Source organism: Neopelma chrysocephalum, unplaced genomic scaffold (assembly GCF_003984885.1).
Source record: "Neopelma chrysocephalum unplaced genomic scaffold, ASM398488v2 Primary Assembly neopelma1_117, whole genome shotgun sequence".
Lineage (NCBI taxonomy): Eukaryota > Metazoa > Chordata > Aves > Passeriformes > Pipridae > Neopelma > Neopelma chrysocephalum.
The window spans coordinates 532275-559986 of record NW_020897779.1 but is presented as its reverse complement, the minus strand read 5'-3'; the positions used below and the strand labels follow the sequence as shown (position 1 = coordinate 559986).

Here is a 27712-nt window from a genome sequence, read left to right as displayed (position 1 = left end):
CTAGAGTTAAAGAGACACCTGGAAAATCTCGGAAAGCCCCTAAAGGCGGATGGATAGGAGGGACTTTGGGTGGCAGGTATGATCTCGCACCGCGTGGACAGAGCTTCAGAACTCCTGCTGTCCATAAAAAATAATCTGGTAAGCAGTTCAAATAAACATGCCTACACCACTAGATAATTAATCAAACTAATTTTAAAGGCAGAGGAAAACACTGTTTAAATTTCTTGTATATCACCTTTCACAATACTGTTACAAAAATAGTAAACTGATATATTAAGTGATAAATCAGTTTAATACAGCATCATTACCTAATGGCTTGCTTTTAATAAAAAATAGTGCATGAAAAATGCTTGTGCTTTTGATTTATACTGCTTGTTATATCCCTTTCTTTACATACAAAAAAAATCAGACAAAAGTATCTAAACCGAGCATTTTTGCAAACAGTGAATACTGATACCCAGCACAGTTCCTAAAACACGGCAGGTAGACCCTTCCCTAAAGACAAATGTTTTAAACAGCAGACATCACTGTTGTTTCTCCAGATAACCCTGTACCAAACCTTGAACCCGGGACAGGATGATCTCGTTGGAGCTGCTGCACTGCTCGGGGCCGTACGGGGGGTCAATTGTTAACACCCCTGCCACACACAGTGTCCTGCCCAACTCCCCTTGCTCTGTCACAGGGATGTGGTTTGTTTCCAGCCACGTCTTCAAGTCATTCTTCCTCTTCTCCAGTTCCTCTGGGCTGTAGGCTTTGCTTTCTTTGGGTGCAAATATGCGAGAAAGGCGTTGCTTCATTTCACTGTCCCCTTCTTTCAGTATTTCGACCTCTTGGACAGCATGGCCCATGACAACCGAAATGGACACCTTTTCATTCTCCGGGAATGCTGCAAGGACAATGCTGTCAAGGAAAGAAGGATGTGTAAGTCTCTGTTCTTAACTGAAGACTGAGAAACACAGGCCAAGATTCGTGGAAATCATGCTCATTGGCATCAGCCTAACCCAGGTATTTAAGCAATAGACATTACCCAGCATTTTTCTTTGAAAAGAATGCTGCTGTACCCTTTAAGTACTAAAAATGTGGGCTTTGCAGACAATTGGTGGTCTTGAATTTGAAACTACTCTAGACACTATCAAGCAGAACATTAAAGAAGCAAAGTGTACATTAAAATCAGGGCTCGGAATCTAAATAATTTTGTGCAGCTTTCCCAACCTTGCTGAAGAACCTGAAGTCTTCAGAAACAATGATACCTTCAACACATTTAGCATTTTGAATACTAAAGGCAATGGTGACAGCTAACACCACTAGAACCTTTTAATGAAAACTTATTAATATTTATTGATCATTACTAACAGAATTTTTTTTTAATTACTGTTGCTAGTTTCTTAAATGGAAATAATAGTTTGAGTGTTACAAGGGGACACATTTCAGCAGGTTCAGGCTCGTGTTATAGAAGCTTCGTCTTTTCCTAAAGACACTTGCACCCCAGAAGTCCTTAAATGCAGGTGGGAAGGCAGCTTGTTATATTTCTAGATCAATTCCTCATATATCAAACAACTGTCTTCCTCTTCTGGGAACCAAAATTCCAGAATTTGATGCCAGCGCTTCACTAATCTATTGTTACCACCATTAGTGGAAGTAATGACTTTTTGGGCTATGTCCAGTGAAATATGCCTTGATTTCACCAGAATCACTCACTGCTGCATGCACCTTTCCTACCAAAATGGTAAGAAACTCCAAGAGGAGATTATCAGAGCTACTCTAGAGTTGAAGCAACAACCAATTCTTCTGATACACATCAGAAGCTGAATCTTTACGTTTCCAGCCTTCATCTTGTGCTCATCTGGGACAAGCTCAAAACTAAAAAGGTATGAAAGAGCTCTGGCAGCAAAGAGACAAATTTCTGCCTATTCCCTGGTGCATTCTGCCTCTCAAACCCTGTTTTCAAGTTACTCACTTGAGATACTAGAGACCTGTGGTACCACTTTCTGTCCAATGCCCCTGCTAATTTTCCTTGCTTCCTCTCCAAAGAAGCCACTACACCTCCATGAGTGTCTGGCTAGAGGGGAAAGCAGGGCACTGATGTGAGAACTCTGGACAGAGGATAAGGATTTCAACACCTAAAGCATTAAAAACATTCCTGCATTCCTGCTCTCTTTGTAAAGTAGGGCTTGGTATATTATTAAAAGCAGTCCTAAAGATGTGGAATGTTGAGAAGTAATAGTTGTTTAGTTTCCTTTGTAAGTTTTAAATAAGAGTAAGTCAGAGTTGTAATATTGTGTGTTTTAGTATGCTGTTCCCTTAGCTTTTCCTGCTTAACATGAGCAGCTGGATTTGCTGAAGCCTTAGGCTGCAAGCAGTGAACTTTCAATTTGCAGATACGCATTTGGCTGGTGTAGAGTTAATTTTCTTAGCAATTTTCCTAGAAGCCAGTACAGTGCTGAGTTTTGAGTTTAGTATGAGAATAATGCCAATAGCACACTGATGTTTTGGTTGTTGCTAAGCAGAGCTTACTCTAAATCAAGGACTTTTTAGTTTCCCATGCTCAGCCAGTGAGGAGGTGCACAGGAAGTACAAACCAGACGATAAGAAGGCTGCAGCCATCAGCAGAAGCTGCAACTCAACAAGAACAGTCCCTGTCTGCAGGGACACAGAGAAAGAATCCAATAAGGTGTTTGAAGACCCCAGACCAGAAATCACCACTGGACCAAGAAGCACATGCAAAGTGCATGAGGAGCACATAAGCAATGGCCACATGGGCTGTAAGGGTATAAAAGCCCAAGGACTTCTTTGTTCTGAGTACCTCTCCAGAGGCACCCAGCTCATGGTGACCTCATGCTGTACCACTGTATTACATTATTTATTTTTATAAACTACAATGTTGCTTTCTCTTAGGCCTTGCCAATTAAATAAACCAGGATACACAGCCCCAGTGTGCAGTTTTTGCTCCAAATGAGTTTGCTTCAGTTTTGGGATCTTTTCTTCTCCAAAAAAACACCTTGTTTTCTATTAGTTTTACAGAAATAAAAGCTTTGGTACTCACCTGGCAGAAACTGGATCAACTGTTAAAACCCATCCTTCATATTCGTGTTTCTCAATTGCAACAACTTTCACTAATTTGTTAACATATGTTTCCCAGTCTAGAGGGCTCTTCTTCTGCCAGTCATTCATATTTCCTACATCCAGAACCTAGAAAACAACCAGAGCAATTAGCAGATGCAGTGAATCCTTTTGCTTTGCTTTTCACGTCAGAACTGAGTTTGCCTCCAGGATAAAGATTCGTCTTAAGTAAAATTTACCATTTTTTAAAAGCAGACGTTCACACAAGTGTTTTGCATACAGCTGCAGTTCTGTAATTTCCCACACAGTTCACCTGTTTTTAAAGGCACACCAGCAAAGCCTCAAAAATCACTGTTCTGGTAACTCGACGCTTTAAACATTCCATTTATTGCTCTTGCCCTCTTACAAAACCTTCGGGATCGCCGTCCCTTGAAGGTAAAATTTTACCGCCTCTGCTTCGTGTACTGGCACAGCACTTGGGTCCAAGCCCTTCCGCTGCCTGTGGATAAGCGTTATCCCCCCGGAGCCCGGCTCTATTCTCATCCTCTACGGCAGAGCAGCAGCAAGTGCGTTCCACTCTTTCCCCCTCCAACATCTGCACTACCGAGAGCAAAGCTACCCCTGGTCCAGCATTGGATTCCATCCCAGCGTCCCCCCGCCAAAGGGGCCGGAGGGAGATGTGGGCAGCGCGGTGCGGGGAGGAGCAAGGGCTGGGGGCAGCTCTGTTCCCCGAAGGCTCTCTGGCGATGCCAAGGGGAGCGCTTGCAGCATCCCAGTTTCACGGGAGCAGGAGGCGGGAGCGCTCCGAGCCCCCCCCCCGCTCCCAACCCGCTCTCCCGCTCACCTGCCCCGTTCCCGTTCCCGTCCCCGCCGAGGGCTCTTGGGAACTGCGCCCGGGCGGGATCTGCTTCCTGCCGCTGGCGAGCGCCTTTCCCCGCCACGGGCCGGGGGTTTGTGAGCACGAAATGGGCCGATACGGAGGGTTTTTAACTACGGGTGTACATATAAATTGCTTAAAGGTTTACATGTACGAGGCCCGATTGCAAAACGAGGAGGTGGAGCCGATAGTGCAGTGGGACTGCCAGCTTCAGCAAGCAAAACCTCAAGCCTTTTCAAGCAATCCCTGTGCGTAAACAGGGGTGGATGCACGCTAATCCCTGTGCATAACAGGGATGGATGCAGGTTGTGTGCATCTCGTACATAAAAATAGGGTATTTTTGCTCCCCAGTTTTGAGTTGCCTTTACAAATTTTCCTGTGCCGCTGTGAAGGTGTGAAGCTTGATTCCAACACCCACCCCTACCCACCCCGGCTGCTCTATTTCAACAGCATTAAGGAAAAGCTTCCTACGGATGAACCAAACAAGCTGCCAGTCATGTCAGTAATTTGTGAAAGCGAGCATGCAATGTTTTTTTGAGCATTAAAAAAAAAATCAATGCTATGAAATGAGATAGTCGTATTTTGCAGACTTGATGTGATTTCCGTTTTTAAGTCTCAATTCAACTTCTGCAGTACTACAGGGATTACTTATGAATGGCTTGTGTCACTGTATTCAGCTACTGCTTTCTTTCAGTTATAGTTTATTGGAAAGCAGGGATAGCAAATCTAACTGCTTTCATTCTAAGAGCAAGCAGCACAATGGGAAAGCAGCTCCCGTTTAAAACAGCAGCAGTGGGAAGAAGAAACATAATTTGTTTTTATCTATATATATGCATTTTAGTTGTTTAACTGGTTCCCTTCTGGATCAGAGACTGGAGAGTGGTTCGTTAAAAGTCCCTTTTGAGCAAAATACTCCAGAAGTCTTCAGTTTTAACCCCTACCGATCTTTTTTCTCCACTATGGTAAGTGTAGTTACCAGAGCTCTCCCATCCTGAATTTAGCAGTCGCCAGAGGTGACAATCAAGAGTCACAGAGAGGTGAGGCTCTCCCAACTCACATGACTTTACCACTGGAAGCTCCTGGTGCAGATCGAGCCATAAGCACTCGATTTGCGGGACAAACCCCGCTTTTCCTGCGGGAACAGCTCTGCTGGGATTGCTGCGCTGCGCTCCCAAGCTGCCGCGCCCCTTCGGAGGGGTCAGCACCAGCTCGGACCGCTTCCCCCTGCTCAGGAGCAGCCCGGAGAGGCCGTGGTTCCCGGGTGCCACTGGCTCCTGATTTGGATATCGCCTCCAATACTGGATATATCCAAGGACTGCTCCCACAGAGATGCCAGGACTGAAAGGTCTGCTGGCCTTACTTCCCTTGGGCAGATGATCCTGTGCAGCACCGACAGCAGGCCCAGGTACTTCCTTTCCCAAGGAAAGGTGCAATTCCCCTTCAGGCGCTCCGCCCCCCGCGCGTGCCGCCGCCACCGCCGCTCGCGCATGCGCGCCGCCGCCGGGCGGGGGCGGGAGCGCGGGGCAGGGGGCAGGCGCATGCGGTAGCGCGTGCGCGCGGGCGGCGGAGCCGTCGGGATGTCGCGTTACGGCCGCTATGGAGGCGGTGAGAGTGCCCGGGGCGCCGCGAGCAGCGGGGGGATGCGCGGGGGGCAGGGAGACAAGGGTCTGGGGAAGGGGCGATTACCGCGGGGAGCGGAGCGGCCGGCGGGCGCTGGCGGGGAAGGGAGGAAGGCGAGGCGGCCGCTGCTGCCGTTGTCGCCGCCGCCATTTTGCGTCAGCGGCCGTGGGGGGAGGGGGCGCGGCCGCGCGCGCCGCGCTCGCGGCGAAGGCGGGAACGGGCCGCGCGGACAAGATGGAGGCGAGGGGGGGGGACCTGAGCCCGGTCCCGGCGCTGACATCGCTTCGCTCCCGCAGAGACCAAGGTGTACGTGGGCAACCTGGGCACGGGCGCGGGCAAAGGCGAGCTGGAGAGAGCCTTCAGCTACTACGGCCCGCTGAGAACCGTGTGGATCGCGAGGAACCCGCCGGGGTTCGCCTTTGTGGAGTTCGAGGACCCCCGGGACGCTGAAGATGCCGTGCGTGGACTTGACGGGAAGTACGTGTAAATTTCGGATGCTTGCCGGTGTTAAGACCAGAGAGAGGTTCTCTGGTCCTTCTGCTTTTGTAGTCGTGTGGTAAACTGTAGCGTTTAACTGAGAGCCATCGCGGACTTTTGCAGGGTGATATGTGGCTCGAGGGTGAGAGTGGAAGTGTCCACGGGAATGCCGCGGCGCTCCCGTTACGACAGGCCCCCTGCCCGGCGCCCCTTTGACCCCAACGACAGATGCTACGAGTGTGGTGAGAAAGGCCACTATGCCTATGACTGTCACCGCTACAGCCGCCGCAGGAGGAGCAGGTACGTGCGGGGCCGGGGCGGCCGCGTTGCTTCGCCAGTTTCGCTTTTGTGTAGTTCTTGTTAGTAAAGAACAGAATGTTACAGCAGTTTTCTTTAAACTTTAACTCTAGAATAAATGTATAGGTGTATATTACAATTTGTTGCTATTTCTATCAAATGTTAATATCTTAATAATCAACCTGGTCAAAACCTTTCAGGTTTCTTCGTTTGAGTCAGTCGCCTTGATTCAGAATGTCACGAGCCTTAAGATTTCATGCTGAGGCGCCTTGCAAATCCGACACTTAAGATCCTCCTAGACCTTGAGGTGATCAGCATAAGAGGCCAGATCCCCTCGAGCCATCTACACGTAGCTTCACCTTATTCTTTAAGGGCAGAAAATTTGAGACGGTGACCGCCGTAACAGTAAATTTGGCTTTCAATTGGGGCCCCCCTCCGGTTTAGAAAGAGGAACACCAGATTGACCACATTCCCACCTAGAAAAATCTTCTTGCGTCAATCAAGCCTCACCCTGGCTCATTGGGCTGTCAGTTTGATCGTCGTTAGATTGAAGAGAACACCTAGATGCAGCGATCGGCTATAGATACTTCTAGATCGTCTAGATCTGCTAGACCTTGGGCCAAAGAGGGTCGACCTGCAAACTTGCAAGGTTTATTTTAAATACGCATTACAGTGTTTTCTATTCTAATGTAATTCTGCAAATGTAATTCAGCTTTTAACATTTTTCTAGGTAGTAAAAATGCTCAAGACGAGTAGGCCCAGAGAGTTTTTCCAAATGACAGATGCTAGTTCCTTAGTTGTCTGAAATAAGTTTTGACTTCAGCAGGGCCTCACATGCACTGTTTGCTGCAGCTGTTTGCTGATACCTGTTTTCTCTAACCTAAACCCAGGTCCCGGTCTAGATCGCGCTCAAGGTCCCGAGGAAGGAGATATTCTCGGTCACGCAGTCGGAGCCGTGGTAGGAGGTGTGCTTCAGTTTGTATTTTATTCCTGTTTTCTTCTTCTTGTTAGAGAAAGCTGCACTTGTACAACTCTTTAATTGATTTCTTTGCAGGTCCAGGTCAGCTTCCTATCGTAGGTCCCGGTCTGTTTCTCCTCGTAGGTCTAGGTCGGTGTCTCCTCGCCGGTCCCGATCGGCTTCCTTGAAGAGATCAAGGTAATTAGTAGAAATTTTTAAAAGACTGTGTGCTTTACTTAGGTTGGAATTTTTTGTTTTAATTAGGTATTGGATAGCAGACTTCAAAAACTGTTGAGCTCTAGAAGTCAGCTTCTTAAAAAGTTTCTGATAATCCTAGTTAAATTCCCTGGCGTGGTAATTCGATGAGTTTTGAGACCTTACACAGCAGCATCTCCCATAATGAATTTCTATGTGTAAAATGTCTAGGAATCGTGTAGGTTTTAAGTTCAACACGTGACATTAATTTATGTAGTGCTGTAATTGTCATCTCTTCTGGTTGAGTTGACTCCTTTTTCATTTATCTTAATTTTTTATTTCAGGTCTAGATCAAGATCCAGATCTAGGTCAAGATCTGTTACATGGCCCCGAAGCAGGTAAGAACTCTTCTGTGACTGCAGATACTTGGTTAGAGTTGCTTAAAAGTCTGTTTAGGCTCTCTAACAACTGTTAACATTTTGAGAAAAAGATGTGTTTTCTCTCGACTAACTTAGACATTTGTAGTTTTAAAAAGCAATGCAGAAGATTGTTCTTTTTCTTTTTATTGTTTGCATGCCACTGACATCCAGGTCCCCATAGTCATCACAACTGTTGGTTTGATCAGGTTGCATTAACAGCTAACAGAGCAAACATTTATCTTAAAAGTTTATTTTTCTTTTTGTAGCACACACAAGATTGTGGATTCTTCCCATTATTTTTTCAGAGAAATCAGTATGCCCTTCTGGCAGTGTATTAATGCATTAATGCATGCAGCCAGGCAAGTCCTGAAGGACTTGGTAATCCCCTGAGTGCTGCAGATGTAGCTCCAGCTCTGTTGAATAACAAAGTGTTTGTCTGCAGGAGCTGACTTCAATTTTGAGATAAACACCTATCAGAATTACTCTATACCAATAAATATGTCATAAGAGTAATGACCAAATTGTAAAGGAACACAAGATGTCATCTGTTCTCTTAAATTCTAGTTCATAGTAAGTAAATGCAGCTGGTGTTTCATGGAGCCTTGTCCAGGCAGTGTGATTGACAGGCTGGATGTGCTGGATGGACTGTCAGGAGAGCAAGAGTAAATTGAAGTTTTGCTCTGGAGATGGTTCTGCTATGCCTCAGCCCATCCCCGTGCCTGCTGTCCTGGTTTGATGGCTACTCTTTGAAAAAAGTAACATAATGGTTAACCACGAAGAAACACAGAAAAATAAAGAGAACCTTTTATCTGAAGGGAGGAAGTAGAAAAGCCTAAAGCTGAAGGCGGCATTTTCTGGCAGTGGAACAGCAAGCAATCATGGGAGTTTTGAGGAAAAGGAGAGGTGAAGACCAGAAGATGGCTTAATTAAGAGCAGACACTCACACAGAGTAGTCCAGAAGCTAATAAAGAGAGAAGGAAGTTCCCCAAGGCAGTAGATCAGGTACACTTTTCTACCTGTTGAATCTTAATACCAGTTGTTTCAACATGACTTAATCATGGCTCATCAATGTTCACTCTTGGTGATGAGCAGAAAACAGCTACAGTCAGCAGATTCTCAAAGGAAAAAACATCTTGATTTTACCACCATTGTTTTCTCTTTTTCAGTACCAGGGTGGTTTTCTGTAGGGTAAAAGATACATTTTGTGACATTTCTGGACTATTGTGTGACATCTTTAATTGTAAGTAGAAATTAGGTGACTGAGGCAGAGGAAGTTTCAGATGTACAAGTGTAAAGAAGTGGCAAAATAATGGTGCTTAACTCCAATGAAGTCACTGCTACACTTCACATGAGGCAGTTGAAAGATGGTTTCTTTACAGAAGAGTCCAAGGAATGTGTCACACCCAGAGAAAAGCTCTGGATTCATGAGGAGGACAGACTAAACAAGTACATGATGTTTGCTGGTCTGACAGCATCATATCTGGAAGTTGTTGTGGAAAGCCTCGGATATGGAATATAGAACGCTTCCTTTGGGAATCTAAAAATTTCAGTTAGGCTTTCAGGCAGTGTTAGTGTTTCTTATGGTGCAGCAGTCTTATCTCAAAGACTGACATTTAGGACAGTTTTTTTCACAAGGATTAAGTTCAGACATTTCAAAAAATATTTGAAGCAAGTGCATGTGTAAGATGAACTTCACAGAGGAGAAAGACACTTGAGGAATGTGCTGTCTGCAGCCAGTTTAACTGTAGTGGTAGATGTCTCTCAAGCCTAATAAAACTTGCAAGTTTAGAGCATGGCTTTATAATAACTGTGTGAAAATACTGGTCAGGATTTGGGTTGTTCATGTATTCCTGCCACCTGCATCAGCAAACACTGGTCATCAGCCAGGGACCAAAGTACAGAGCAACATGTGCAGCATCCATGTTTAAAGCTTTCTTCCGAAACTTAGCAGGCAAAGCCCTGGAAAGTTGCAGAATTCTTTGTGTTCAGCATGACAGTTCTCATACATTGAGTGTGACTGCTGCTGTCTCAAACATGGGAACACGTGTGCTATCAGCTTCCCTGCTGAGCTGTGTTTTTTCTCCTTGTTGTAGGTCTAGGTCTCATGGCAGATCAAAGTCTGGCTCTCCAGCTAAGAGGTGAGCATGCACAGATAGAGCCTGCAGTAGTGTCTCAAATTCAGTGCTAGGTTTGCATGATTGCCTGGTCCTTTAGAAAAAAATCTCCCAACATGGGCCCCCACCTAATCTGTTTGTGATATGACAGAGATTATAAAGTTTTCTCTGTAACTCTTGGGAATATGTTCCCAAAGCTGTCCATTTGTTTTCATTAACTCTTTGTAGTTTCCAACATATTACTAATTTTTTATGGGTTTGTGCTCAGTTGTTATATTTTTCTATCCATAAGAAGAAGGGCTTGAGCTTTGTTAATGCTGTTGATAAAACAGCAGGAACCTGTGGTGATGTGTCTCTTTTCAAAGCCTCACGTCTGTACTACCCCTTGCTTTTCTGTTCTATCTGCTGAAGACAGTTGCTTAAAATTAATCTCCACGCTAAATGAATAGAGAGTCCCTGTCAGAGTAAAAGTTGATTTGAAAACTTTGACGTTGGAAGGACCTTCTGGCTAGATCCCATAATAATTCCATTGCTTTCCGATATGCTTTTTTTTTAATATAAAAGTTTTGAATATAAAAGTATTTGATCTTTAAGCTGCATTGCTGATATTCTGTTTTGACAGTCGGTCAAAGTCCCGATCACCATCTCCAAAGAGAAGGTATGTTGATCTCCCTCCTAGTAACATAGACTCTGTAGAGCTGGCATTTTAGTATCTGCATTGATTTCTGCTGAGGAGTTTGACTGCTGCTTGTAGGAAAATACTGGAAAGGTGTTTTGCTGAGATCTCTTTGACAGAAATAACGTCATGGTTGTGGGCTTATATATGGTAATATGTATACATGGTAGTAATTCCTCAGAGTACTGGTTATGTAGCAGTGTTACGTCCCATCTTTGTCTGCTCCCCTGTTCCTTTCAGTTCACTAACAGTTTCATTGCATAGAGACTGATAAGCTTAAAACACAGAATAAATGTGGAAATCAGCTTTCAGTCTCATTAAAAGCTACATGGAGGTTGGGGAAGGTGAAATAACCTGGCACAGCAGTCAGGAATGGAAGATCAAGCCTGTGACTTTTACTGCTGTTACACAGATTATTTGTTCTATCCCAATAACTCAGTAAACAGTTTTCTCTCTGTATGTATGCATTATGTGTAATGACAGAACCAGCAGCATTTTTTCCCTAATTTGAATTCTTTTAATAGTTCATTTTTACAATTTCAGTGTCAAACAATCACAAGAGTATGAGTAGGTGGTCACAAATGCTGAATGATCACAATAGGTTTTGACAAGCTGCTGTTTCAGAACAGTGAAGAGGTATCCTACCTCTCTGAAGGTCACTTTTAGTAATTAGATAGCCTTACAGTAATCACTTGTAAATTGTATTATAAAAATAACAGGAAAGAAATGCAAAAATTTGAAAGAAAAAAAAGTATTATGTGTAAATCATCAACCTATTACCATTGTCCATACTGATTGGTTATTTTATTAAAAAACAGTGCTTAAAGGGTGCCAGAGTCTAGGTGTCATCCTGTTGCTTTTTCCTGTATTTGTGAATCCCAAAGGACTGCTGAAATGTTAATTGTGGATTCTTTTCCTTTCAGCCGCTCACCATCAGGAAGCCCGCAAAGAAGTGCAAGTCCTGAAAGAATGGATTAAAGTTATGAAGTTAATCTTTTAGGAAGAAAGTTATTTTGCTTACATTATTATAAGGGATTTTGTGGTGTCTTTGTAAATGTAAGAATGTAGATAGAAGAGTATATCAACTAAAATTTGGCATGATCTGGGTCTTCTGAGTTAGTCACACCAATAGACTAGCACAGGTCTCTTTTTATTGTATGAAATAACTTCCTGTGATATGAAAATGTGGGACTTTTTTATTGGCACATTGAAATAAAATGTGTATTTTTAACTAAAACCTCTCTGTAGTAACCCTGCTGCTTCTGTTAACATTTGGGTAATTTTAGCTGTGTGCCATGTAATGTGGATGAAAAATGTCTAAAATGGGAATGACTAACACTGGTCAGTGTCTTCTCAAGGCAGCCACTTTTCACATCTACTGTTGAATGGTCTTTGGTGAAAGGATCGGTTCCTGCTTTCTTTAAAATGGAATTTAAAATCCATTTATCCATTTACAGATGGATAAAAATTGGCATATGACCATTTCATTCCCTGATGATTATTTAGTGGGCATTCATTTTTTTCCCTAATTTGCTTATTCTGCCAAGCTTATTCCCTGGTGTTTGGTGATACCAGATGCTCGAAAATTTAAGGATAAACTTTTCTCCAAAACACATCTTTTAAGCAGATAACATCTGCAGAAACCTCTAAAGGTACTAGAAATCATTAATAACTTGACAATTGCTACTTTCATTTGTTTCATTTTTTAGTTCCTTAGGCTGTTAATATAAAGAAAACTTCTTAAAATATCTCAAGGCGGGTTTTCCTTTTTTGAGGGAAGATGTAAGGTCTTCTGAGCTACTTTCTGAAGGACCTTATGAAAATGTGTTTGAGAGGTGAAAGAAAGCTGTTGCCAGTCTTTCTGCAGCTCACTCAAACTCTCCTTTAAGATTCTCAACTGACCTCAGCAGTTCTAACCTGCTTCACAGAAACTGGTATGTTTTTAAAGCAGCCTCCATATCCTGGAGATGGTTTTGTTGAATTATGCTAATTTCTTACAGCAGATGTACAACCTGCAGGACTAACTATCTGTGTATAGGTGTGTCAAACTCTGTCCTCATTCTGTATAAAAGAATTGTATGATAAGGCACTTTGTTGACACAGATCACAGCAAAAGACTGGAAACAACGTTAGAAGACTGTTAACAAACAAACTGGTAGGCAGAGGGGAGAAAAGCAAACTTTGTTTTTTGCTAGGATGGGATATCTAGCAGATATCCCAGTTTCAGCAGTAAATAAGCACTGAAATGGAAAGCAAGGCCTGTTTGAGCTTCTAATGCAATCTGTCATAGCAGTTTGCTTCCAATGTGTAAACCACAGCAGAGCAGCTCACATGGAAACAAAGTTACAAGATGAACTTGGGTCACACCTTGGGTAGCCTGTGGTTTTCAAGAACCAGGCTTACTGTTAACATGAAGCTTTTCCAGTGTCAACAGTCCAGATTCTGAGTGTACTGACCTGCTGCCAGCATCATCTGGCCCTTGTGCCTGGTCCTCACTGCTGTGGTGCTTCCTGTGCCTGGATCCTCCCTGGTGCCCACGATGGGCGTTGGGTGTTCCCTGTGCCGGATGTGATGATCAGTATTCCGGCAATACCCATTAAATTCCGTTGTTGCCACAGTGGGAGAGCAGGGGGTGGCATGAATATTACCCTGCAGTGATTCAGCCCAAATGCTCAAAGCCTGTGATACGTGTTTGGAATATTTACTGGTTGTGCATTGCCTGCCCAGTTTATGGTGTGCCTGGTGAGAGGCACAGGTACACCACTGCTCTGGAATTTGATCACCTTTTCTTTTCTGTACTCCTACGGCAAACCTACTCCACAATAAACCTGCAGACTGACACGACAGCTATGCTGGTACCTGTTTTTCAGTACCCAGAGACACCGTGGAAGACTGAGCCGAGGAGCCCAGGGTTTCTGTAGGGGGTTGGGGTTCCTCTAAACCCAGGTGTAGCAGGGAGAACGTGAGCAAGGGGCAGGGCTATGCTGGGCAGGGACGGCCACTGCAAAGGACAGCAAGCACTTCAAGGTGCAGAGAGGGAGCAGTGACAAAGCTGGCATCCATGCTTCTGTGCAGCTGTGGTGTCCAAAACAGGGTGGCCGTGCTATCTCCCTTAATTCATCATCATCCTTGGAGGCTGTGCAACTCCAGCTCTCACCTGAGTTTGGGAGAATTTCACCACAAATTCCATACAGTGTGAGCAATTGGAAAAGATCCCCTGACGGGTGTGTTGTGTGACAGCTGCTGCTGTGACCCTGGGCCCTGCGCCTCTGAGCAGGGTGTGCACACCCCACACAGCCTGGGTCAGGGGCAAGGGGACACATATCCAAGGTCTCTGGTGCGATGGGCAAACCCCACTCTCATAACAAGATTCCCCTGGTTTGCAATCTGGCATTCCCTGCTACTGGGCTCTGCTCTCCAAGTGGGTGCCTGGCCCAAGAACTGCCTACCTGTTTCCCTGGGGAGAGGGTTGTCAACTCCCTAAAATGACAGTACGGCCATCCCCTGGCTTATGCTAATTTTTTATGAAACCTCAGAAACATGGAGGTTTTCATCAGGCAGGCCCCTGTTACAGGGGTTTTGAGATTACAGGTTTCATGTGGAAACACAACATTAAGATGATGGTTTTCCTCCTGCAGTTGTATATTCAGGACTAAATGGATGTGCCTGCTTCACTTCAGCAGCCAAGGCATTTTCCATACTATGCTCTTGTGCAGCTCTTGCTGGCTTCGAAATAGGAGTTGAACCAGAGGATCCAGGGCAGCCAAGTGGGATAATCCCAGCACACTGTCCTCCACAAAGCTATTCTGCATAGGCACTGTGCACTGTGTAAAGACAGCAGCAGCCAGCACAGCTCAGAGCACTTTGCAGATGTTGTAATGAACAACCACAACTGCCTCAGCCTTCCCACATGCTCTGCATGAATATCACAGATGTTCCCCTGCTGTAGTTGGAGCTGTGACATGCCATATCCCCAAACAAGGTGTTTTCAGTGCATTTTTTACTGCGAAACAAAACCTAGTGCGCAGGGTGAGGCTAGGCAGAGTGTGAGAGCTTTGCACAGAACAGATAGCAGCAGAGGTGGTGACAGGAGTTAAAGCCAGCAAGAAACCACGGGTGAAAACCACAGAGGAAGAAAACTGCTCCCAAGAGGGGTGCATCACCCAGGGTAGTTGGAGAGCTCTGTTCGGCACCTGGCAGGGTTTCTGGCTAAGCTGCTGGAGGCACTTACCCCTCTCACTGGTAGGAGTCAGCAGCCCTTCTCCTCAAGCAGTGTTGAACACGAGCCACGTGGTGGAGTTGTATTCCTCACCCGGATGGAGTAGGACGTTGGGGAAGTGGGGCTGGGGAGAGGCAGCAGCACATCAGTGACTGAGTGAATTCCGTGGGATCACAAAGAGTCATAAAAGCACGGCTGCATCCCTTTGGCCTTCCCAGGGCATCATCCTACAGCTCCCCCCAGCCATTTCCAGCAGCAGTGTGTAACCCCCTGTCACTTGCCAGCTGGCTGAGTGGGCGAGTCCTCCCGCTGGTTGAACTCAGGCCATGAGGAATAATTCAGATTTATGAGGACGTGGAAAGGCCCCAGTGGGGTCTTCTGCTCTAGACCCCATGCTTTGGGAAGCTGAGCTGCATAGGGCTAGTCCCTGCTGCGCTGGCTGACCCCTCCCTAAGGCCACAGTATGCTGTGACCTGTGCCTGCTTGTTCTGGTGTCTACAAAGCCTCTCCAAGACTCTATTTATATATTTAATGCCCCAGAGACATGGAGGGTGGTGGGGGTATGGTCCCCTTCCACAGGACCCAAGTAGCTCCTGTGGGGAAAACAGACAGTTCACCTTGTTGACGGCATCGGGCCAGTTCTGGGTTTCCAGGCAGAAAGCCGAGTGCTTGGGGTATGTGATGCCACCTTTGCCCTTCAGGGAGCCATCAAGGTTGTTCCCGGTGTAAAACTGGATGCCAGGCTGGGTGGTGTGAACCTCCATGGTCCTGCCGGTGGGTGGGTGGCGAACCCTGGGGAAATGCCAGTGGAAGATGCCAAGGGACCGGCTGAAGGGGCACCCCACAGCTTTAGGGGTTGGGGACCCCTTGCCAAGGTCCCAGCCTACCTGGCTACAAGGCGCGGAGACTGCACCTGCTGCAGGCAAAAGTTGTGGTCAAAGCCATCCAGGTGAAACTTCTGCAAGTGCTTTCCCAGCTCCACAGGCTGCCGGAGATCAAATCCGGTGCCCTGCACGGCAGCCACCTCCCCTAAGCAAGGAGAACAGCAGCGTCAGCCACTCCTCCACACACCAGCAAACCCCTGTGGGTCTGGTCCCTGGGCAGGATTGAGATCTGTTGGTTTGATGAGCTGAGGGGTTTTAGCCATTTGTGATCCTTGTCTCGGTGCAGTGTCCTGCTTCAAGCAAGCTCACCTTGTGGCCACTGTGACTTGGGCTGGGACATCACTACCTTGTCCCCAGCACAGCTGGCAGCCCCTGGGGGCGCTGCTGTTCTTAGCAGGGCCAAAGCACAGATAAGGAGCAAGAGAACACAAGGGAGGTTTGTATTGGTAACTGTACAAGCCAATTAATATAAACCCAAAACTTCTTAGCTATTAATGTTTGTGTATGCATAATATTTACATACAGACACTATCTCTCTCTGTATAAAGAAATTAATCCTCCCAGATCTCTGAATAAACACCTGTGAGATGGCCATGAAGGTGGTCCACCTATGGGATGGTGAATATGGGACCAGTGGGACCAGTCCCCTGCTGCTTCAGGGCATTGCTTCAGGAAAATGGTTCAAGACTATAAACCCAACATTTTCTCTTATCTTTTTTAAGGCCTGCTGTGGGAATGAAGTCCTGTGAAGCAAGAACAGCCCTAAGACATACTAAACACAGTGCAAAACACAGTCATGCCAACCCAAAGGTTTGGTATAGGAAAGGAGAGAGACAAAGGGAAGGGGAGGGATGTTTTCCTAGAGTCACATTTTTTCTACCCCTCTCTAAAGAGAGATGTTTCCAAAGGTCAACAGGCAGCTGCCAGCATTGGGGATGGTGGTGTGGGAACATCCCAGCCCATGAGCTGTGCAGGCCCCCTGAGCTGTGCTCTGCTCACTGCAGCCACGCATCCAGCTCGGCTGTGGCTCTGCACCAGGTGTGCCCTGCAAACCTTGGGAAGCATCAGTCTGCACCTGACAAGCAGCACATTTCAGTGGCTCCTGATCCTGTCTAAAAGAAACACATTTACTCAATTGAGCCGTGAGGTGGAAAAACACCTTTGAAAAAAATGAAACCATTCTGATTCAGTTACTCACATAAAATACAGCAGCCATTGCATGCCAGGGCTCTGTCTTTAATACTTGCACAAATCTTGTCTTCACCCCAGGACTAAGACTACACACAGAAGAGGGAACTGCAAAAAGCAGGGGTAGCAAGCTGGCCACAACTATGATGTGAAACATCTCCATGGTGAAAGAAGCAGGGAGAAGCAGGGCAGTGGTTTTAGTACGACCTTAAGCTTTTCCCCTGCTTGTGCACAGGCATGACATGCCAAAAGCCACATGAACCAGGGAATCCACTCCTCCAGGTGTCCCAGGTAGCTTGTCTTCTGTATGGACCCATGTTGCAGTCTCACATCACACATGCCTCTGGCCCCATTTCCTGCTGCTCCTGCCTGCACCCCCTAGGCAGACCTGGTCTCCAGGTCTGGGGCTGGTGATGTAACCAGCACGTGGCTCTGCCCACTCTGCTCAGGTGCAGTGGGACTGTGCCCATGGATGAGGGCCCCTGGGATCCCCTTGGTGCTGGTGCGTCCCCCTTGCTGGGCACTGCTGCTCCCAACACCCAATATGCCTCTGACAAACCGCTCCCCCCATGTGCCACACGTGCCGCACCACCCACCGGTAGGGATCTTGGTGTCATCCACAGGCAGGTAGGAATCTGCTTCAATGGAGATCTCGTGGTCATAGACATCCGGGGAGCCCTGCAGAAGGATGGGAAATGCTGGGATTCCTGCTGCAGCCCTTCCACTGCTCAAGCAGCCCTAAGCTCATTTGGGAAGTGACCGTCCACAGTGGTGCTACAGCTGATTTGGTAGTGCCTGGCCATCATCCTACCCTGACCTTGGGCACAGGACAAAGGTACTGGCACAGGCAAAAACCTGTGGGTCCTAAGAACTGTAAATCCCACGGGGCTTGTACCTCACCAAGCAGCACCACCCTGAAGACTGACTATCCAGCAAAGGGCAAAGGGGGAAGGAAGCAAGCAGGGGAGAATGAAACCCATCCTCCTGGCTCATCTCCTGCATTGCAGCAGGGGTGAGCTCCTCCTCCTCTTCCACAGCCTCAGAAATGCTGGCAGGCAACCTGCTGGGCTGGAAGGGGAGCAGGATCAAAGCTGAGCCTTCAGGTCACTATCTAATCTGAGGAGCAATTTCATGCCTAAAGGTCTCCTGTTCCTCTGGAACACACCCGAGTTGCACAATGCAGATGTTGATACTACTGTACCTCTGGGAGTACAAGCAGAGGGTACACTAACAACTGCACAGCCATTATCAACAGCAGCCTGAGCAGAGCTCCTGCACAGAGGAGCTGGCTTGTCTCTCACTAACACTTTTAAGCGTCTTTGTCTCACGTCCAAGGGTGACTGCACTGCACTATCCTATTACTCTGCCCAGCAACATTTTGTTTCTCAGATCCTTTTCCTCCTCAGTTATAAACAGGGTGAGACTAAAACACTGCTGCAATTAACAGCCTATTTGGTTGACAGGACCCAGAACAGGGTGTGGGAGCGCTCTGCACCTGTCTACTGCAACCTGGCTACTCTGCAGTTTTGGCTATCTCACATCCCGTCTCCGTGACGTTTCTCCTCCCACTTTTGATGTGGGTATTTCAGTGCTGGCATTAGAGGCCCCGAACTCAACTGCACCACCCAGTAGTGGACTGATTACAAGATGGAGTCTGATTACAAGATGGAGTCTGCTTCGCCATTGTCTCGAGCATGGAGTTAAAAACCCTTGATGCCACAGCTAGGCTGCTGCAGGAGCTGAGCTACTTGCAAAAGCTTCAGGAAGCACCTAGCAAGCCAGCAGAGGCAGGCAGAGGAACAAAAAACATAAAAGGTTGTTACAATCAAAAAACGAGGGAAGGACTTACTCTCCCAAATAAGGTATGCCAGGCAGATCTTACTTGGAGAAAGGGGAACCAGCCAATGGACACTCAGGGCCCATCTTGGTAGCAGGTGACCTTTGCTGGGATACTGGTGAACTGGACAATGGGCATCTGGGGGCTACCACAGCGAGGGTATTTAAGGCCATGCCCGGAGACTGCTGGGGGGGCTGTTTGAGGACTGCTGTGGGAGCTGCTGCCATTCTGTTACCCTGCCAGTTCAGCATTCCTCGGAGGATACAAGGTGACCAGGGAAGAAGCCCAGCAGAGATCTACCAGCTTGCAAGCCAGAAGAACTTCATGGTGATGGTAACTCCTGTCCTGTGCTTTTAACAGTTACCCTTAGCTTTTCCTACTTTTCTATCTTCCTTCTTTCTCTCTGCTCTCTTGTGCTACAAAATAAACTTGAATTATTGTTTTGGGATCCAGCATCTGGCCTCGTTTGTGCCTTAATCTCGCTTATGAGAATGTTTTAGGACATGGCTCCCCTCTGCATCTAAGCGGATTGGAACACACCCATTCAAGGGTTCAGCACGTTGTTTCAGAAGCGCCAAAAGAATACAGGTAAGAAATGTCAGCCCAGCACTAGGGCACACCAGGGCACCTCCTCTGTAATCTCCCCAAGGGACCAGGAGAGACTGAAGCTCCCCAGTTACACACAAAAGGAGAGCTAATATTCAAGAAGCACTGAGACAACATGTCCTCAGTTGAGGTCTATGCAATTCTGTCCTGTCCCTGCATGCAGCCCACAATGCATAGAGACAACCCCCAAAAACACGCTGTGTCTCCAGACCAGCATGTTGATCCCAATGATCCCATGGATCATCCCACAGGTCCCCAGGCTTTCTTCCCTTGCACAGTGTCTCTCCACGGAGTTCATCTCCCCACGCTTACCTGCCCTGCGAGGTTGAAGTACGCATGGTTTGTCAGGCTGATGGGTGTCGTCTTGCTGGTCTGGGCTCGATAGTTGATGGCCAGCTGCCTGCCACTAAGGGTGTAGGTCACCCAGACTTTCAGGTCTCCAGGGTACCCTTCCTCACCATCGGGGCTGAGCCGGAAGAAGCGGACGCCATCCGGGAGTACCTCAGGGCTCCAGAGAACCTGCAAGGAGCATGTTGTTGGTGGGACAGTGATGGGAAACATGGTATCCTTCTCTCATGCCCCAGCCTGGGCTAAACCCAGGGACAGAAGGCACCCAAGGGATGCTGCACTGAAACAAAGGCTTTCTCATTCACCTTTCCTGCCCTTACTCCCAGAAGGGAAAAAAGGAAAAAAAAAAAAAAGAGAGACCAATCAATCTTTTTCTCCCTGTGAAGGACTAAACCCAAGATCCTCTTCTTGGAAAAAAAAAAAAAAGGAAGAAAATGCAGGCACCAGCCTGCTGTTGGTCAGCCAGGACCAGCAGCAGGGAACAAGTTTTCCAACAAGCAGCCAAACAAACAAGGCAGTTTGGCTTGTCTGTTCCAGCCTGCGTTACTCCATGCCTAAGAGAGTCCACATGTTTGATTTTTGCCCTGCAGCTGGACTTATTCCCCTTTCCATGGATCTCGTGATGTACAACATCACTTCAATGAGCTGCCACCCTTCCCTCTGCTCACTAGGCTCTGGCTTCTAGGACAATGTAAGTACACACTGGGAGCTCTTGCTCAGGGGCTGAGGTTGGGTTAAATAGTACCAGATGTATTGCCAGACACATCCACAGGTCTCTCTCCAGAGAGCTGGCACCTCTCCCATTCTTGCCCCTGCCACAGACCAGGGCTCTGCTTGAAGCCAAACATGCCAGCGAGTGAAGCAAGGCAGCTCACCATACACAGATGCCCAGATAGCCTGTTTGACCCTGGCCTGATGCTAAGGATGGATGTGTGATAAGAGGTGAGGTCTCTGGGCTCTGGAGTTTTGCATCTACCTAAGGAATAGTTACCGTCTAATCAAAGAGAACAGATTTAGGAATGGGGGCCAGATAATGCTTTTGAGATGATCCTTCTCATGTCCTAAGCAGAGATCACAAACAATGTGGCACTGTCAAAAGCCAGCATTTTCACCAAACATAGGAACTGAGGGTGCCAAATATATCAAGTTGCAGAGCAGGTCCTACTGCACAGAGTGCAGGTCAGCTGCAGCTCCCACTGCTCTACAGATGCTACGGTTTCAAATACGAGTTTCTATTTAAGTTCTTTGAAGAAAAAGCTATTAAAGTCCAGGAAGCATAGAGATATCATTATTTTTTTTAAGATAAGAGGGTTATTTTCTGAAGTCCCCCAGCAGTGTGGTCATGTACTGCTGCCATGCAAGCACAGCTGCAAGACCCTCATCAGACCACACACTGACCGCAGCACTGAGATCTGCAAGATCAGGAAGAACTGACAAGATCTGTCAAGACAGTCACAGCCAAATGCCAGTGTGTCTTGTTTGTGTAAGGGTTATCTCTGAACAGTGATTATTTCCCGGCTGGAGGAGGTCTTGAGAGGGTGCCCACATGTGCCCTGTGGGCCAAAGGACACACAGCTCTGGCTGGGAGATGTCACTGCCTTGTCCCCAACAGGCTGGTGTGCCTTCAGCAAGCAAGGGGAAGAGATCACATCCCCCACCTGCAGAAGACAGCCCGGAAGCCTCAGGTGCAAAGGAGTGCATGTTTTCAGCTCCAGATCACAGGAGTCAGGGTGCATAAAGAAACCTTAAACCAAATTGTCCTCTTTGGGGTACAACAGCCAAGGCTCCCCTGTACTCCCTTTTTTCTGAGGCTGCTGAGGAGCATTTCATCCCAACCTGATGACAGTTCACACTGTACTGCCTAGAAGTGATTTTTCTAGACACTCTGACTTTTGTCCCATCAGCCTGGATATCCTTTCATGAAATAAAACATTAACCCAGGAAAGCAGGTGCACCATTCACATGTGTTCCTCTGGGGAAATGGTGGATCAGCTACTTTGTGGTCACAAATACATTTGATCTGACAAAGCCCAAGAAAGCAGAGACTTCTGAGCCTGCTCTGCAATGAAGCAAGGTTATCAGCAAGGCTTTCAAGAGAGGAATGCTCTGTTGCTCTTACCATCTGTAGTGCAGGGACAGTATCTGACTTCAGCAACAGCTCTTGGGAGAAGATGGAAAAGATTTAGTGCCTGGGGGCTAGGGAAAGGTTATTTTAACTCATGAGGTCATAGGGGAGGTTTGAGAAGGAGACAGTGGTCCTGGATCCTGGGATTTCAGGCCTGATCTAGTTCCCCACTGCTGTGAGTCAGAGTGAGAGCCAGGTGGGTGGAAGGAAGGGTGCATGCAATGACTGCACTGAACCTGTAGCACCACCCTGCTCTCCCCTTACTTGGAAGTGCTGTTACAAGCAAGCAGCAATGACAGTTTCTGCAAACCCAGGTCCTTCTGACTCTGGGAGGAGGTATGGGCAGGTACCAGCCTTTAAACTGCAAGTGGAAATCAGCCTGTGTGGATCCCTGTTCCCCAGGACACTTTCTTTGGGCACTGGCATAACCACAGTATCCACTCCAGGGTGGTACAGCTGGCACCCGGGGAGCCTCCATTGCACTTGAGGTTGGTTCTCACCTTTGTGTCCCAAGCCAGGCTCTGCAGGAGCAGCACCTTGCCCAGGACAACCCTGTCAGAACTGGGCTCATGAGGCCCCAGGGCTGCAGTCACACAGAGGAAGCATAGCACCCCTCAGCATGGCATCAAGGAAGATATAAGCGAGCCCTGCAAACTCAGGCAAAGACAAGCCAACCCAGCAGCTCACAGGATCTGTCTCATTTCCCCCCGTTCCTGCACTCACAGCACTTTCTGAGCTGATTCAACTCAATAACCACCAGAAAATGCTACAGGGTCGGGAGGGAAGACATCATATCCTCTTGCCACAACCCCACAGGTTGTGTGCTGGGAGGACACTGGGACCACCAGCCTGATTTTCACCTTGTCAAATCCCTTAGCTCCTCCGTGCAGACTGTTGGGCCCATTGTTGAGGAACAGCTGATACTCCTTCCCATCCAAGGTGAACCTCCCCTTCGCAATCCTGTTGGCAACACGCCCCACGACAGCACCGAAGAAGGGGTGCTTCCTTGTGTAACCTGTCCAGAAAAACAGCACACGGTTAAAAAGAAGGACTGGGACAGGATAGGTGGTCTCCGGGTGTGCTTATGGACTCAGAGCTGTCTCTCTGTTTCCCTCCAGGACTAAATACATGACTGCAGTCCCAGTGTTTCACAGGACACACAGCTCACCATTAACTAAAACAGCCTGATGGGATCTTGTATTCTTTGCAGATTTGCAGAAAAGGGCTCTTGCAGTCAAGGTGTGACTCACAGCTGCCCCATCAGAGGGGCACACTGCAAGCTGGAGCCACCAGTGTCTCAGTTCCACATCCACCACATCCCGCCAGGACAGGCAGCAGGAAGTGTATCTGTTCAGCCCATGATTTGGAGGGGACCCTTAGAAGCAGATCACGCTGTAAACGCTGGTTAAATTGCTAAATTGCCTGATTGTGGGGGATTAATTTTATTTTTTTTTTAAAGAAACGGATTTAGACCCACCTTCCAAAGTGTCAAATCCCAGGACAATATCTGAAAACTTCCCATCCCTGTCTTTAGTCTCCAGAGAGGCGATGATGCACCCTAAGGACAGGATCTCCACTTTCACGCTGTCCGACTGTAAGACGAACTTCTCCACCTCTCCTCCTCCCTGCTCCGCGGGCATCCGCCCGAACGCCTCTCTCCGCACCGTTGTCATCGCTCCCCAAAAGCCGGCCACCGACCCTTCCGGGGAGCCGCAGCGCTGCCCGGGAAGGACGCTCGTGAGGAGGAAGAAACAATGGCGGCCGGGATGGGAGCGCACAAGGCTCCAAAGGGCGGCCAGAACACCGGCCCGGCCGCCTCCCGGCGCGGGGAGGAGCCGCGCCGCGCCCGGGGCAGGGAGCGCTGGGCTCCCTGGGCTGGCACCGAGGGGCAGAAGCCGCCGGGTCCGGGCGGCGGGAGGTGGCCGAGGGGAGCGGCAAGGATGCGGAAAGCAGGGAGCGAGGCTGCGGTGCTCAGGCGGGCGCTGCCAAGCCGGGCAGTGCAGCCTCTAGCTCGCAAGTCCGGGGGACAGACCATCGCCGCTACCCTCTCCTGTGCCCCACTTGCATCACACCGACACGACTTGCACGGCCCTTGCAAAGCGTGGCACGACAAAATGCTGTTTTCTCCCTTTGTCCTCCCCCCACTTAGCCCCTCCACGAGAGGCGCAAGGCAGTGCCTGCTGATGGAGCTGTAAATCAGGCTCAGGGTATTTGCTGGCCAGGGTGGTGTTATTCTCCAAGTTGTGGCTCTGACCCAGACTCCATTAAAAATCATTGTCTTTCGAAATATTGACCTCTGCCTGTCTCCGGTCTTTGCAGGCAATTTCAGTCTGCAGGAAAAACCCTGGCAACATGTAAGTAATGTGTGTGCATATTTTTGACCTCTCTTGGCAAGGCTCAAGTGCAAGGCTAGAGAATCTCACTACAATTTGATATGGTTGTATTTCTATGAGGGCCCATTTTCAGAACTTGTTCAAAGAATCAATAATTCCTAGAACTGCCACCAAAAAGCCACAGTCAATCAACCAGTAGTTGCTAAATCTTAATTTCCAACACAGACATCATCCTTTGACAAGACAAACTACAAATTCCAATCCAACACAGAAACAAAACCTCCCACCCAGGGCTGAGCAGAGATGGTTTGGAAACCCACGCTTCTTTGTTGGTGACGGCCTCATATTTGCTGTGTAACACAAATGCCTGTTCCTGTGTTTTCTTCTGCACCTTCACAACCAGTGTTCTCTATCCAAAAACAACATTGCAAGTAAACATGCTTTTTACTGCTCATCTATACCACCTCCCATTTGAGATGCGGCAGGGAGCAGCACAAACCTTGGAGTGAGGAAGGCTCCTGATGGATGGAAGAGAGGACAACCTCATTTATAACCGATTCATGAAGTGTTTTCACATGCAGAGTGTTCCCAGAAGCTCACTCCTTAGCACCTTGACTCCCTCAACACCTCTCCCTTAACGTGCTTCTCCAGACATAGGAAGCATTTCTGCTTTGCAAAGACCCGATTTCATTAACCTGTTAGGTTTTTTAACATGACAGCGTTGCCATTTTGATTTACTTCTCTGATTTGCAGCAGAGAAGGCCCAGATCAAACTCTTTGTCTGATGTAATAGTCATGGACACCCTGATTTTCTCACCTACCTTCACAGATGCAAGACCACTCAAGCCCCGGTGACATCTAAGGCTGTTCAAGTGCAAAAGCAATACCACAGACAAATCTGTTCATGAACTAGCCACTCAATTTTCAAGCTAGCAGATAAACTAGAAAAGAAACCAGCTTGCACAAGCCTGAATCTTGCAGGAAACAGTAAGAAGCAATGTCAGCTTCAGCATCTGAGCAAGGTATTCCAAGAGTCCTGCTTCATTACCTTGAGGATTTCTATTTTTAAGGAAGAGTTTGCTTTGGGCCTTATTCACTGTGGCACTGAGATTTGCTTACAGTGATGGTCAAATGCAAGCTCCTTGCATTTTTCTCTTCTTTCTTCGCAGAAGAAAACCGCAGTATTGGGCCTGGACCCACCTGGCATTGGTAGCAGGGCACTTCCACAGCTGGTGAGTGTTCAAAAGAGCTTGCTGTTCATCTCTGAGACTTTGGTTTCACTTCTCTGCCGTGCAGCTCTGCATGAGCAGCCAGGCAGTGCAATAGCTCTCTTACTCTGTATCTTCCCTTGCTCTCACTGAAAAGGCACTGTAGCAGCCTTTTCCGACCCAAACCACAAAATGTTTGTGAGGAACAAGGATTTATCTGCTCTACTGCAGCCAGTGACCCTGCAGGAATAGCAGAGGTGTGGCATGAAGGCAGGTTACATGCTGCCCAGAAGCCTCATCCCACTGGTCCCAGCTCCTCTAAACTAAGCAAGATATATTCCTGTTTAATAGCAAAGGCGAACTGGGAAGTCACCATGTGAGTGAGTGGTCCTGTCTTTCCCCAACCAAAGAACTTTCAAAAAGGCACACTGTGATAAAGAACTGTTTTGTTGGTTTTTGGTTTGGTTTTTTTTTGAGAGGGAGCTATTTTAAAAAAAATTTTTGGAGAGGGAGCTACTATGAAAAAACAAACTTATCATGAGAAAAATTACAGAGGAGAATTTACTTCCCTGGGATCGGCAGTTTGGAAATTCCTGGTGCTTACAGGGCAGCTACCATTTTGCAAGACAGAAGTGAGTCCTTGGATTTTATATATGTTTGTGCTATTTTCTTAGGAATTCTTTATTTTTGTGCTTTTCTCAGATGTTTTTCTTTAATCCAAAATAAAGTGACTTTGCTTAAAAGGCTACAGTCAACCAAAACTCTGTCGTGCAGAACCTGCTATGCCAAGATCCTTTTTCTTGGTTGTAAGGCACTTCTGTAATAAATTACATCACTACATTTCCTTCCTTAATTTTGTCTTTATGTTAAATCCAGCTGTAATTTTCAGTTTATTCTGGGCCCAGAGCAAGACTTTAGGACTCAACTGATTAAAAGATAATTTTAAAAGGCAGTTCAGATTTGGGAAGGGATATGTTGTGCTCCCTTACAGTATCTAACTCTGTAACAGAGATCTCTGTTATCTATCTCTGTTACCCAGATCCATAACCGCCATTTTCATCAGAGCTGCCTTGTGCAATGGAGCAGGAGTGTGATGTTAATGCTACTCACCACCCTTGAGACAGGTGACATGTGTGTATGTGTCCTGTGGGGAAATTTCGGACAATACTCCTGGGCCAGATTGCTTGGACCAGATCTCGTTTTGGGGATCTAAGCTGTCTGTCTCAGCACCATGAAGTGGTGCTGCTTTGCAGGCAGGTACCAGAAACTATCGAGCTGTTATTACACCAGTGGCATTTTGATTTGAAGGTGACAGAGACACTCCAAACGCTGTACTACTTAAGCAATGGCCAATGATTACAGTTTGCTGTTGCTCAAGAAGCTTCCTTATTCAGTAATAGCAACAGTGATGTACCCAGCACTGCAGCTGGAGATGGGGTCTGTGGGGGTTGGTTGCTGCACAGACACAGAAAAGAATGCAGACATGACTTCTTACACCCTCCAGCATTACAAGGCTGTAATTAAATCCCTTTTCCTGACAAACTCTGTATAAGCCCAAGGGATGAGCTGGCACTTGAAGCCTGCTGGGAGTTTGCATCAGTACGGAGAACAAAAGGGGAGACGTTTCCCCACCATTTTACTGTCTGCTTATTGAATGTATCTTCAGCTCAGCTGGGTACTTCCCGGCACACAGGCTTAAAATGGAGCCTGCAGTTTTTTTGCTTCATCTCTTCAGGGGCAAATATACTGAGCCATTGATTAGGTTATTTTGGGATCATGGCATGGTACAATTGCTTGCTGTTATTCTGGCAGTCATTTCTCAGAAGACTGTTATGCACGTTTTATAAAGCTCTGCAGAAAGCAGAGCTCCCCGAGAACGTTTTACACAGCACGTTTCTGATGTGCCTTTGTGCGCAAGTTGTTTGTATCTCGGTAGCAGCCAAAGAGCCATTCAGATGTGTTGGTTGCTATAGTAATTACTTTCCTTGGGAACTAAAATAATAGCTTACAGCTCCTGCAGCTCGCTGCTGTGTAGGCTGCCTTGAACCAGAGACACTTCCATGTTGTTTTGGAGGGGGCTGGGGACTATAATGTATGCCAAGAGACAGACTTTCCTCTTTCCTTTCTACGCTTGTGCAGCTAATTTCAAATTTAACCTTTGTAGAGGATGTGCTACAGGTCTAAAGGTTCAAAAATAAAAGCAGCTTATGCAACAGTAGGACAGCTTTGCAGCTGCGGTTTCTGACGGGGCGAAGACTTGGATTTGCTTTC

General features: G+C 47.2%; 3 protein-coding genes across 11 annotated transcripts; 1 reads left to right on the top strand and 2 right to left on the bottom strand.

The window, feature by feature from the left end:
- Positions 1–174: 174 nt before the first annotated feature.
- GEMIN6 (gem nuclear organelle associated protein 6) lies at positions 175–17415 on the bottom strand. 8 transcript variants are annotated; one of them, XM_027696931.1, is made up of 3 exons: positions 17411–17415; positions 3044–3189; positions 175–900 (listed from the first exon to the last, which is right to left on the bottom strand). In XM_027696931.1, exons 2-3 carry the CDS (start codon positions 3169–3171, stop codon positions 525–527), a joined length of 504 nt encoding a protein of 167 aa, XP_027552732.1. In that variant the 5' UTR covers positions 3172–3189; positions 17411–17415; the 3' UTR covers positions 175–524. The 8 variants fall into 8 exon arrangements, with proteins under 8 accessions (XP_027552732.1, XP_027552724.1, XP_027552727.1 ...); XM_027696923.1 differs by lacking the exon at positions 17411–17415 and adding an exon at positions 5624–5729; XM_027696926.1 differs by lacking the exon at positions 17411–17415 and adding an exon at positions 5298–5404.
- Positions 5443–11930, top strand: SRSF7 (serine and arginine rich splicing factor 7). Of its 2 annotated transcripts, XM_027696922.1 has the most exons (9): positions 5443–5542; positions 5854–6034; positions 6158–6334; positions 7222–7296; positions 7386–7487; positions 7829–7882; positions 9997–10041; positions 10640–10675; positions 11617–11930. In XM_027696922.1, exons 1-9 carry the CDS (start codon positions 5515–5517, stop codon positions 11669–11671), a joined length of 753 nt encoding a protein of 250 aa, XP_027552723.1. In that variant the 5' UTR covers positions 5443–5514; the 3' UTR covers positions 11672–11930. The 2 variants fall into 2 exon arrangements, 1 of the variants encoding a protein (XP_027552723.1); XR_003536448.1 differs by lacking the exons at positions 5443–5542; positions 5854–6034; positions 6158–6334 and adding an exon at positions 6341–6980.
- On the bottom strand, positions 11188–23724 carry GALM (galactose mutarotase). Its single transcript, XM_027696920.1, has 8 exons — positions 23378–23724; positions 22761–22915; positions 19740–19946; positions 17581–17662; positions 15800–15941; positions 15530–15704; positions 14925–15036; positions 11188–11654 (listed from the first exon to the last, which is right to left on the bottom strand). Exons 1-7 carry the CDS (start codon positions 23571–23573, stop codon positions 14959–14961), a joined length of 1035 nt encoding a protein of 344 aa, XP_027552721.1. The 5' UTR covers positions 23574–23724; the 3' UTR covers positions 11188–11654; positions 14925–14958.
- Between the last annotated feature and the right edge of the window lie 3988 nt (positions 23725–27712).